Below are 11,480 nucleotides of genomic sequence, written 5' to 3' on the forward strand. Positions count from 1 at the left end.
AAATTCAGAGTTCTTTTGTCATGCAAGTTTGGATGGAAAGCAAAATCCTTGGCAAAGACAGCTGCAAAGCTCTGGGAGCTGGGTTTTGTCATGGGTTGTCTCTGATGTCCTAAGCATTGATAGTCCACCTTGTCTGACTTCAGACTGTCAGAGCTCCAGACAATGGACTGAGTCAGCAGAGCCCAAACTCGACAGGACTGGGCTCAGCAAAGGGCAGAGCACATGGGCAAGGGCTGAGGGAGTTGGGCTTGGTTAGCCTGGAGAAGAGGCTCAGGGGTCACCTCATGGCTCTCTGCAACTCCCTGCCAGGGCTGGAGAGAGGTGGGGGATGTGTGTCCTGCCAGGGCTGCAGGGAGAGGAGAGAGGGAATGGCCTTGAGCTGAGCCAGGGCAGAGTAAGAGGAGATGGTAGGGAAATGTTTTCCCTGTGAGGGTGTTCAGGCACTGGGATATTGCCCAGGGAGGTGGTGGAGTCACCATCCCTGGAGGTGTTTCAGAGGTGTCTGGATGTGGCACTGGAGGATCTGGTTTAGGGTTTAGGGGTTCCAGCAGTGACAGGTTAATGGTTGGACTCGATGATCTTAGAGATCTCCTCCAGCCTTGAGGATTCGTTCTATGATTCTAAGATGTGCTCTCTCACCAAGAGGGAAGAAGCCCTCACCTCACACCAAGCTTTCCCCCAAGGCAGTGGAAATCTGGGGCATAAAAATGAGCAATTGCTAAAGACAAAAATCCTATTATACCAGGTCTGCACAAGCATAAACCCCTGGGGGAATGTTAGCTGCTGTTGTCTGATAATTAGTCTATGTGGGAATTGGATAAGTGATTTACATAAAATATCACTTGCAAACAAACACCAATTTAGGTAATTTTTGCCTTCTCCACCTCTTGTTTTGTCAGGGCAAGATCCTATTTCTTGTCCCATCTTCCAGCTGTTTCTGTCTGCCCAGTCCATGCACTTGTAGCATTCCTGGCAAGTCTTGTGGCTCCTGGCACACCCCAAGGACCTGCTGCTTTTATCAGCTCCTTGGGCTGTCACATCCCTCCTGAGGACCTTACACCCTTCCCTAAAGGGTGGAAGGAAAATCCCAGGAGGAAACCTTGCTACAGACCCTCAGCTCCCCAGGAGGACACTCAGCTATTCCCACCACTCTTTTCCCAGCTCTTCCACTGACTCTACACACATGTTTGAATTGTGGAGTTTTCTGCTGCCTTCTAGGGATGCTCAGTAGTTTATTCAGAGCTGAGGAGCTTGCAGTGACTCTGTAAAGAGACCTCGTGTGTGTGACCATCCAGATTTCACAGCTTCTAGACTCGAGTGATACAATAAATAATGCTATATTCTTATGAGGAAATCTCGCTGATTTATCTCCTCATTCCTGAAGGAATCCATGTGAAGATTGTTTTTATCAGCCCTCCAGGCCCTGCTTATATAACCAGAGTTGATTTTTATAAACTGAAAGAGGCAAAAAGCCCAAACACATAACAGAGAGGAGAAAATAGAGCTCCAGGCACTGCTGAGAGCACAAAAAAAATGCTTTCTTGACCAGCTGAAACACTTTCAAACACAATTAAAAAGTCAACTGTTTCACTGAGAGGCAATAAAATCTTACCATTTGCATATTTTTGGCACCCAAGTAAAGCACATTCTAAACCACTTCAAGCTCTTTAATTTCTTGAACAATAGCTCTAGAGGAGAAATCCGAGGAGACACAGAGTGTGAGTGGTGTCTGGTGTTTCCACTGGGTGCTGGAGAAATCCACAGCAGGAAAATGCTCCAGAAGCAGAATGCACATCACAGTGAGAAGCCTTTTAAAACTGCAGATGTAGTTGAGAGTTGATCAAATATTTACATTTTATTACTAGTTGACTGAACTATACAAATTGCTAAGTAATTTACATCGAATAGCAACTACCAAATTTGGTATTGATTAAATAGGTTTACACAGATAGAATTATAAAAGAAATACTCTTTGAAAAGTACCAGAAATGTGATTGCTCAGAGAAGTTTTTGAGCTAGTGCTAGTCAAGGAATGGATCTGGTCTTTGCCCAAGTTTACATGGCTAAACTTTTGTAGTCTGATAAAGAGCTTTGAAAGCATTGGGAGGTTATATAAGCTGCATAAATTCAAACAACATGTTGAAGAGAGAGGCAACCTGTCTCCAAACAGTGTCCTCTGTGGATGCAAAATGGCAACAGGGCCCAGGGACAAAGCCACTCCATGGGGATCAGGGACAGCCAACACGGCAGGCACAGCCTGGGGACAAGGTGCATGACTAGAGCCACAAGGAGCCCTGAAAATCAGTTGTTTTATGTGCAATGTTTTCAGTGAAACACATCCTGGTTGAGCTGGATGGGGCTTGGAGCATCCTGGTCTAGTGGAAGGTCCATGGCCTTGAACACTTCCAGGGATGGAGCAACCACAGCTTCTCTGGGCAACCTGTGAGGATGGTGAGGCACCATCATAGACTCTCACGCTGGGTTGGGTTGGACCTTAAAGATCATCTTGTTCTACCTCCTGCCATGGGGAACACCTTCCACTAGACCTTCTGGAGGTCACCTGGTCCAATCCCACCCTGGAGCCAGTTATCCAGCATATGTTTTACTACATCTTCAGGCATCTAGTTGAAAAGAGAATGCTGCCAGTAAAGTGCAGGGGAAATGAGTAACTGTGCTGTGCCAGTAGCTGCAGGTGGAGAGGGAACACATCTGACCCGGGTAGACACTTCTATTGTGGATAAATATTCCCTGCTAACCTTCCTGCTGCCTTTAGTCCTTTCACTATGCCAATTGGCTCATGTTCACACCTTTGGAAACTGGATCATATTAACAAACTGCACTGAATTTCATAGGCCTCTGGGTGAGTTCTATGTGAGCATGAAAACTTCGTCATGGCTCTCATTAACTGCTGGAAGGAGTTCACAACACACTTTTGGTGCTGTAACAAATCCCACATCATTCATTATCCATTCTGGGTGCCCTGGGAGGAAGGTGGAAGCAGCACTTACCACTGAGCTGCTGTGTCACTAAGGACACAGGTAGGGCAAACCAGAAGACACGTCAAAATGTGTGGCTCATGTCAAAAAAAAAAAAAGAAAAGGACAGGAGAAAAATAAGCTTAGAAAAATTGTATCAGAATGGCATTTGGCACTTGCCATGGAGGCATTTTGGTCTTTCATTTTGTCATGACATTTCCAGCATTAAACTTTAAGTGAAGATGCTCAAAAATGAAAGCAAAAGTTTGGTTCTTCCCAAGTTTGTTTTCCTGAATTTTGCAACATATATATGTATATATTTCCTGTCATTTTGTTGGAACAAAGTGTGTCTGGTTTGGTCTGAAATTGGGGTTGAGATGGGGGATGACTTCAGGCTGTGAAGAGGAGTCTTCCCCAGTCTTTATTCATGCAACATTCCTATGGAAAAGGAAAACTAACAACCTGTTGTGAGTGGAAGGACAGTCTGGCATGGATGAAGCTTCTGGGACTCAGTGTGTGTCCAGAGCCTACATATTTCCAGAGTACATTTTGCTTCCCTGTGTACATCCCTCTCACCCTCAGCTACCAGATGGTCAGCTCAAAGCACTTTTTGATCCAGAAGATCTCTTCTTCCCAACCACACAGGTTAGCAACATCCACATAACCTTTTTCTCAGCTTAAGAAAACTGGAACCTCTGTGCTGTTGTGTCCTCCTGGCATTGCACATCCCAGAGCTCTGTTCCCTCTGGAGCTGCCAGATCCTTCACAAGGCTGTTGGAAGGTGCTGTCCCACTGGACAACTCCCTAAATCTCACTCTCCTCAAAGACTTCCTCGGTTGTCTCTCCGGTGGTGACATCTCCCTCGCTGCTGTCTGACATGCTGGTCTGGGGTCGGGTCTGGCGGGCACAGCCTGGCTCTGGGCTGAGCTCTGTCCTCTGCCTCACCAGCACCTGCTGCAGCTGCATGCCCCAGGGCTTGCTCACCTCCAGGCACAAGTGGTGTTTGCTGCTGAGCTGCTGTTTCTTTCGTTTCTGGGAGCATTTCCTGAGGTATTTGATGTTTTCCCCAAGAAAGCAAAGTTTGCAGCCCAAGGGATCTGCCAGCAGGAAACGGGACCACTGCTTCTGCAGCTCTGCTTTCACCTGAGGGGAGGAGAGAACAGGCAGTCATGGCTTGGGATCACCTTGGAGTTCACCAACAGAAGTAGTAGGTGTAAAGGGAGAGGAACTGTGAAGTGCTGAGCTCCCTGTCCCTTTGGGGTTCACCTCACACCTGGGGGCTCCTCGTAGGGAAGGAACAGACTTGTTTGCTAAGTCACTTTGAAGAGTTTACCCTCTTCACTCTCATTTAGGCAAGTTCTTCCTCTGCAAATCTGGTGTGTGTGGGTGAGCTCGAGTGACTTCCCTGTTTACAGCCTGATGGAGTGAGGAGGAAGGCTCAGGGGCTGTGGAAATGAGGACCATGCAGCTTTGCAGGAGTGTTGTGCTTGTGTAGCTGGTTTGTTTTCTTAGAGCTCTTTATCTGGCAGCCTGACTGAAATCCTCAGCACTGAGTGTTCCACTGCCTGCCCCCCCTGAGCCAGCACTGCACCTGGAGAGAAGGAGGCTCCAGCCCCTCGCAGGAGTGGGAATGGCCCTGGCTCTAACCAGCAGCACTTCTGGCCTGAGAGCTCAGCTGCCCCAGGAGGTAGAAGAAGGGCAAAAGAGCAACTTTCACCTGCTGAGAGCTGCTAGCAGTTGTGTGCCCTTCACACATCAAACACTACTGCAGACAAGTGCCAGTTCCCAGCTCTCTTTTTGAGTCAAGGAGTGCTGGAATCACTGCAGGTTTCCTTGCTAGGTATTAGGACAAACCCTCTCCTGTCTGTTCCTGGTGCCTCCAGGAAGGTGTCCAGAGCCCTGTGGCTGTGCAGTGTGTCCCTGAGCTGTCTGTGCTGGGCTCTGTGGCATCCTGACACTGATATGTGTCTGTTTACTCCCAGCAGTGATGGTCTGCACCCAGGGCAAAGATAAGGGCAGTACAGACAGTGAGATTCAACTGAAAAACGGTTAAAATCAAGTGAGATCAATTCCACAGCCTACACAGTGACATTTTCAAGCTTGTGGTGAGTCAGGCTGAGAGAGCTGGAGGTGTTCAGCCTGGAGAAGAGAAGGCTCTGGGAGAGCTTAAAGCCCCTTCCAGTGCCTAAAGGGGCTAATAAAACAGAGAGAGAGCAAGTTTTTATATTCACAGATACTGATAGGACAAGGGGGAATGGTTAAAACTAAACAAGGAGAGTTTTAATTTAGATGTCAGGAGGAAATTGTGAGGCTGGTGAGGCACAGGTTGCCCAGAGAAGCTGTGGCTGCTCCATCCCAGGTTTAGGGATGTCCTGAGCAGTGCATGCATTAGAAAGTGCCCCTGGGTACTGCAGGAGAGAGTTGAAATGAGATGATTTTGGAGGCCCTTTCCAACCCAAACCATTCTGTGAGTCTATGAAATTCTTTTTTCAACATGTTCCTGTCTAAGATATTAAACCACCCCAAATGGGGTCACTTCCCTGGGCTAAATGAAGAGATGGTTCAACCTGGCCAGGCTGATTAAAGGAACGTTTAGGTGGGTGATCAGAAGCCTCTAGAGCTATTTCAGACACCCCAGGCTATCCACACCTCCACAGTGCTGTCACCACTCAGGCTTCAGTGGAAATACTTTGCATTTGAACCCTAAACCTGTGAGAGTTCTTGCTGTTCTCTTCACACAAAACAGTTTGACCAGATCCAAAAAAAAATGCTACATGCTCTGGATAAGCAGAGCTGGTTAGTGAGTTCATCCTTCTTGGTGTCATTAAGGTTTTAGGTCATTAGTAAAGTATATTTTCTCATAGCACTATATCTTACCTCTCCATTGGCAAAGCAATACAGAACTGCAACCAAAAAACCCTGTAAAGAGAGAGTGAGAGGGGAAAAAAATCAGTGTGCAGGAAATACCTGAAGTGTAAGGATGACCTTAGTGTTAGAGCCATAAGTATGAATAGTGCAGCTTAATTTTCCAGAAGGAAATTAGCTGCCTGCAGTTATTTATGACTGAAGAACTCAGTCCCTTGTGTTTGTGCAGGGCCTTGGCCAGTGCACGGCCCAGTCTGTGCAGATGCTGAAGGACAGACTATACAACCCAGTTTGATCCTCATTTTGCTACGACATAATTATTTATTTTCCCAACTCTTGCTGTTGTCCTGCCACTGCTGCTACTTCTAAACATGGCAAAACTGAAAATGCAGCTGGGTTTGTGATATTATCCCTGTGCTGGTTTGGGTTTGTGAATGAGACCAGAAACAGATCTCATTTGGGTGCTTGTAACCAATTAATTCCATACTAAGTGATTAAAGTTCAGCTGTAGGAAGTGTTAGAGCTATGTTGAATTTCTGTTTTCCCTTTGAAATTGATTTAATTAAACACTTTAAAAAAATTCTAGAGACACAACTTGGTTTAAACCGACCCCAAAATGATTCTCTCCATTTGCCCGAGCTCAGACCGAAGCAGCTCAGGAGCTGCAGCTCAGCCCCAAAGATTGGCACAGAAGTGCAGGTTTATTCCCATTGCTTCAGGAAATGTGTCTGAATATATCTGTGACACAAGTGCTGAATAGGAGAATAAATACCCTCAGTCCCCAGGCAATCTTCACCTCACAACCACAAAGGTGCTCCAACCACATCGACGCGACTCACACCACTCACCAGTTTGCACACTCAGACTTCTCCAGAAATGTTTCTGCTTTTCTGAGACAAAAGCTTAAAAAGAGACTCACACACACAAAAGCTTCAATATTCTTCATTATATTTAGCATTAACCAATAGGATGTTGACCCTACTGTTCATTTTCTAGCAATCCTGAAAGGTTTGGAGGGCCACAAAGTTGGTAAGAGGACAGGAGCATCTCCCTGTGAGCACAGGCTGAGGGAGTTGGGGCTGTTCAGCCTGGAGAAGAGAAGGTTGTGTGGAGACCTCAGAGCAACTTTTCAATATCTGAAGGGCCTACAAGGAGCCAGAGAGGGACTCTGTGTTAGGAACTGCAGTGACAGGACAAGGGGTAATGGGTTCAAACTGAAGGAGGGAAAGTCTAGGCTGGATGTGAGGAAAAGGGTTTTTCCCTGTTCTGGTGGTGAGACACTGTCCCAGGTTGCCCAGGGAGGCTGTGGCTGCCCCAACCCTGTTAATTTGGACATGGTGTTTGTCAGTGTAACTTTTAAATAATCCTCTGCATCTGAATTACATCATGGCAATAGGCCAAAAATATTAATCCCAAAATATTGTGGTCATTGGAGTTTATGCTCCTGCACCTGAGTTCTCTATTTTTTTGGCAGAAAGGTCATGAAGATGTCTCTCCTGGCTGGTTTGGGGGTTTTTTTCTGTTAAGAGCAAGAGGTCTAGGTTTGGCCTCACAGGCAGTGCCAGCAGGGATAGGATTTAAGCTCTGTGGTGCTGCTGAGTCCTGTGACTGCTAAGCCTGGTGACAGTCCCTGCCAGAAGTGCAGAGACTCACTGGGTTAGCTGTGAACACCAGTGGCATCTCTGTGCTGATTCCAGCTCATTAATCCCTCTGGGAATCTAGTTCACTGCTGCTGAGCACCAGAGCATGCAGTGACAAGCAGAAGCACTGTAAAACCACACCAGAAGGTGGAAAATTCCACTGATTATTCATGTTGGATGTTCATTTTCTATCCTGATTCCTTTAACACTTACTCAGTTAGCTGTGAACACCAGTGGCATCTCTGTGCTGATTCCAGCTCATTAATCCCTCTGGGAATCTAGTTCACTGCTGCTGAGCACCAGAGCATGCAGTGACAAGCAGAAGCACTGTAAAACCACACCAGAAGGTGGAAAATTCCACTGATTATTCATGTTGGATGTTCATTTTCTATCCTGATTCCTTTAACACTTACTCAACTCAAAGAATCAGAAATCCACAAGAAATGTTCACTAGCATAAATCCCAATAGGGGAGATGCATTGTGTAAACCTCAATGGTTCTTCAGTTCTATTTGCAATGGCAACATGACTAATTAGTCATTAAATAACTGGGTTTTCTCCACCAGAAATCAGTGGGTTTCCCTGTGGCTAACAGTTTGCAGGCACCAGGCAGCCAAGATGTTCATTGCTCCACTCCCTAAAGCAAAGCAGCATCATATCTACAGCAGAACTCCTATTGGAACTCCATTCTCTGCTCCCTGAAACTGTGTGAGTTAAACCTCCAGAGGAGATCCCAGGGGGGGTAATGGTTTTTCCTTAACCAAACAGTTGAACTGCTTTTTGAAAACTACTGAGAAGATTTACAGACTAAACAAATGTAATTGTGTAGTTTATGTGCTTCTTGGCTAATCCCTTCACAAATAATGCTGTGGCTAAAAAAAACAGAATCTGCAATAAACATTGGCTAAGATCTCGGGGTATTTTGTAAAGGAGTTTTGCTCCTAAAGCCTTGACGTGCAGCCAGGCACGTGTGTCCCTCTGCAAGGAATGAAGTTTGTGTTCTCCAATGGGATGAGTAAGCTGGTTTATATGTATCAGATTTCTCTGGGCAAGCCAGTAAATAAAATTTGCACTGAAAATGATCCTGTGTTTGTTAAAATAACATCTAGGCACTGCAGCCTCTCCAAGTAAGGACATGTCTCACCGAGGAACATGTACTCCAACACTGAGGTCCCTTCCAACCCAAACCACTCAGTGAACATCATGTCAGCAGGTCCCTCCAGGCTGTGGCTCTGCAGTTCTCTTTTGCTGGTTGGGACATTTGGCTGCTCAAACTGGGCCAGTGTCCAGATCTTTGGCTTTGAAAGCTGCAGAGCAAACAGGTACAGGGAAACAGTATATCCTCTCCCTCTGGATAAGTGACCATGTGAGAATCACCTCTGAGATCCAGAATCAGCTCTGGGATTTGGACTACTTAGGATTGGCAGTGGTTGGTGTGTGGCTCCTCCACCCATCACTTGCAGCTGAGATCTGAGGGCAAAGAGCTGCCACAGCCACACTCCCTCCCTTCCCTGCATCAGCTTTCTGCCTGCTCACACACAATTAAGGCAGGTGTCAATGTGAACATCTGGAAAGCACTGCTGATGGTATAGGACACTGATCCAGCTGTCTGTTCCATCCATGGGAGTGCTCTGACAAACCTTCTCCTAGCTCTAGAAGTCTGTGCATGAGCACAGCACCTTTGGGACTGCACCTAGGAGCCCTCATGTCACTCTGCAGGGAAGGATTGATGAACACATCCTTTGGGGAAATGGAGCCCAAACTCTGGGTGAGCACAGACATTCTCACAGCTCTGATTTCGGGGAGGAGTGTTTCAAATAGATCCCTTGAACCCTGTTTTCAGGGGGCTGTGATGAGCTGTCACCTGTTACCAGAGGGTACAGGACATATCCTGAAGGTGTCAGACTCCTTTTTGAGGAGTTTGGCTATGCAGTTTGGGAATGTTTTATCTTGGCACTGCAATAGTGAATTTAGACACATTGTAGGTTGTGAATTCTCTGTGGTATCTATGGTGAGCAACATGTGTACATGGATCTCTGACCCCTAAAAACAGTACTTGAAAAACAGTACTTACATGAAACGAGCTCATTGTCAGCTGGATGAAAAGTCTGATGTGTCTTGAAAGTCCTTCCACCTGTTCATCAGTGATGAAGGTGAACACAAATTCATGGATCCCCAGCAGTGGAATCAGCACAAGTGTAGATCTTGCCAATCTTAACAAGAAAATTATTTGATTATTGCATTTTTAATCACCAAAAATCAAACATTCAGCTACCAAGAAATGATTCCAGAAACATTCACTCAGTATTCTGACTCTGGAATGGTGTTAGCAGTTCTGTGATTTTTTAGACTAAATCCCCAGATAGGAGTTTTGGAACAGACTATCAGAAAGGTCTGTACAGGAAGGAATCTTGGCTTGGAGTCTGAGGTGAAAAGTTAGGGACAAGGAATGGAACAGGAAGGCAACTGTCATCAAACTTAGGCTGTTAGTCAAGAGAAAAATATTTACATAGCTAAATATGAGTGATCTAGTCCCAGGGTTAGACCTTCCTATCGCTGCTGAAAACACTGTGTGGCTGCACTGAGAGTTCCTGTGCTGTCAGAGTTCTCTGCTCTTACAAAACACAACCAAAGTGATTTCAAGGAAGAGAATCTTCTTTAACAAATCTGGGGACACATTTATGTGGATGAAAGAAGAGCCCTCAAAAGAGAGTTCTGAGGATGATTTTCGTTGTGAGGAGTAACTTGAATCTTTGCTAGTTTAGCAAAATTCTAAGCAGCAGAAAGTGGAATACGACACAAAACTTCAGGCACTGTTAAATACATCACTGCTGTCTGTGGCTCTCACCACAACCACCTTCCTGCAGCAACCTGGGGAATACAGCTGAGGTATTTTGGCCCTTGAATGTGGAAGGAAAATGGAAATACACTCTTTGTTAGGTGTGTAATATTGGAATTTAATAGGAAGTTAGCAGTGGAATTTCCATTCCCCTTCCCCCTGCCTGCTCCTTTGAGACCACAAAATAATTCCTCATAGTAAGGCAGGACTGTAGCAACAACCAGGAGCTCACAGTGCTTCGATTAAAGATACTAAGAACTGGAAAGGCCTGGGATATGGAAAGCAGTTAACAAATCTTCATGTTTCCATTGTTTCCAGGTTTGCACTGCAGTCTCAGCTCCTTGCAGAGCATCCTGCCCTATCTGCTCCCACTGAGTGGGGAGCTGGTTGGAAAAACATCAACTCAGGAGTTTACATCAATGATATCCCATTGAGACTCCTCCAGGAGAGCCACGTTGAGGCTTCTGAGAGTGCAGGGTAAGGAGGAGGTTCTGTTGGAAAAGGTTGACCAGAAACACTAATGTCACTGGGGAATGTCCCACAAATCTCCTACACTCCCTTTGCTTTTGGTCTTTTGTCACATTCAAGGGGGAGATATGTCACAGCAGCTGAGGCCACAGGTGGGAGGGCAGAGATGTCACCTCACTCCAAAACCTCACCAGACTTAGCACACAGGGGCTTGACCTCTCAGGTAAAGAAACACCTGTGGAGACTGTTTCCCCATGTGGCTTTCCTATATCACACTCAGAGTATCTGTTACATCTTTGAGGGCAAACTGGCAACCTTCTGATATTGAGAGGAAACCAAAAAGAGGGACTGCTGTGTTATTGATTGTTACCTGTATTTGTAGTCATGAAAGCTCATTTGTTGAGCTTTTAGCTTGGAAATCAGCATCCTGAGAATTTTTAAGAAGATGACAAAGTTAACCTAGAAGATACATATGGTTATTGCAATAAATTCTGTGGGACTAATCATATGTCTGTTAAATAAGTGTCAAATTGATATGAAATGCTTGCAAAGTCGCCAACCAGAATGAGATGAGGTTGGAATAGAAGAGGTTATTGCCACAGCTGCAGCAGGGACAGACTGCTGATATCAACTCTCTCCAAACAGTTAACAATTCATAGAACCATAAAATCCTCAAGGCTGGAGGAGATCTCTA

The 11,480-nt window shown here is 45.7% G+C and overlaps 1 protein-coding gene across 1 annotated transcript; it reads right to left on the bottom strand.

Moving 5' to 3' along the window:
- Positions 1–3,779: 3,779 nt before the first annotated feature.
- On the bottom strand, positions 3,780–11,245 carry LOC103809556 (glucagon-like peptide 2 receptor; the record flags this gene model as incomplete). Its single annotated transcript, XM_009082393.1, has 4 exons — positions 3,780–4,118; positions 5,853–5,894; positions 9,554–9,692; positions 11,157–11,245. Coding segments are annotated over 4 exons (609 nt in total), but the record flags the coding sequence as incomplete, so codon positions are not given.
- Between the last annotated feature and the right edge of the window lie 235 nt (positions 11,246–11,480).

The sequence above is a fragment of the Acanthisitta chloris genome, unplaced genomic scaffold (assembly GCF_000695815.1).
Source record: "Acanthisitta chloris isolate BGI_N310 unplaced genomic scaffold, ASM69581v1 scaffold5929, whole genome shotgun sequence".
Taxonomy (NCBI): domain Eukaryota; kingdom Metazoa; phylum Chordata; class Aves; order Passeriformes; family Acanthisittidae; genus Acanthisitta; species Acanthisitta chloris.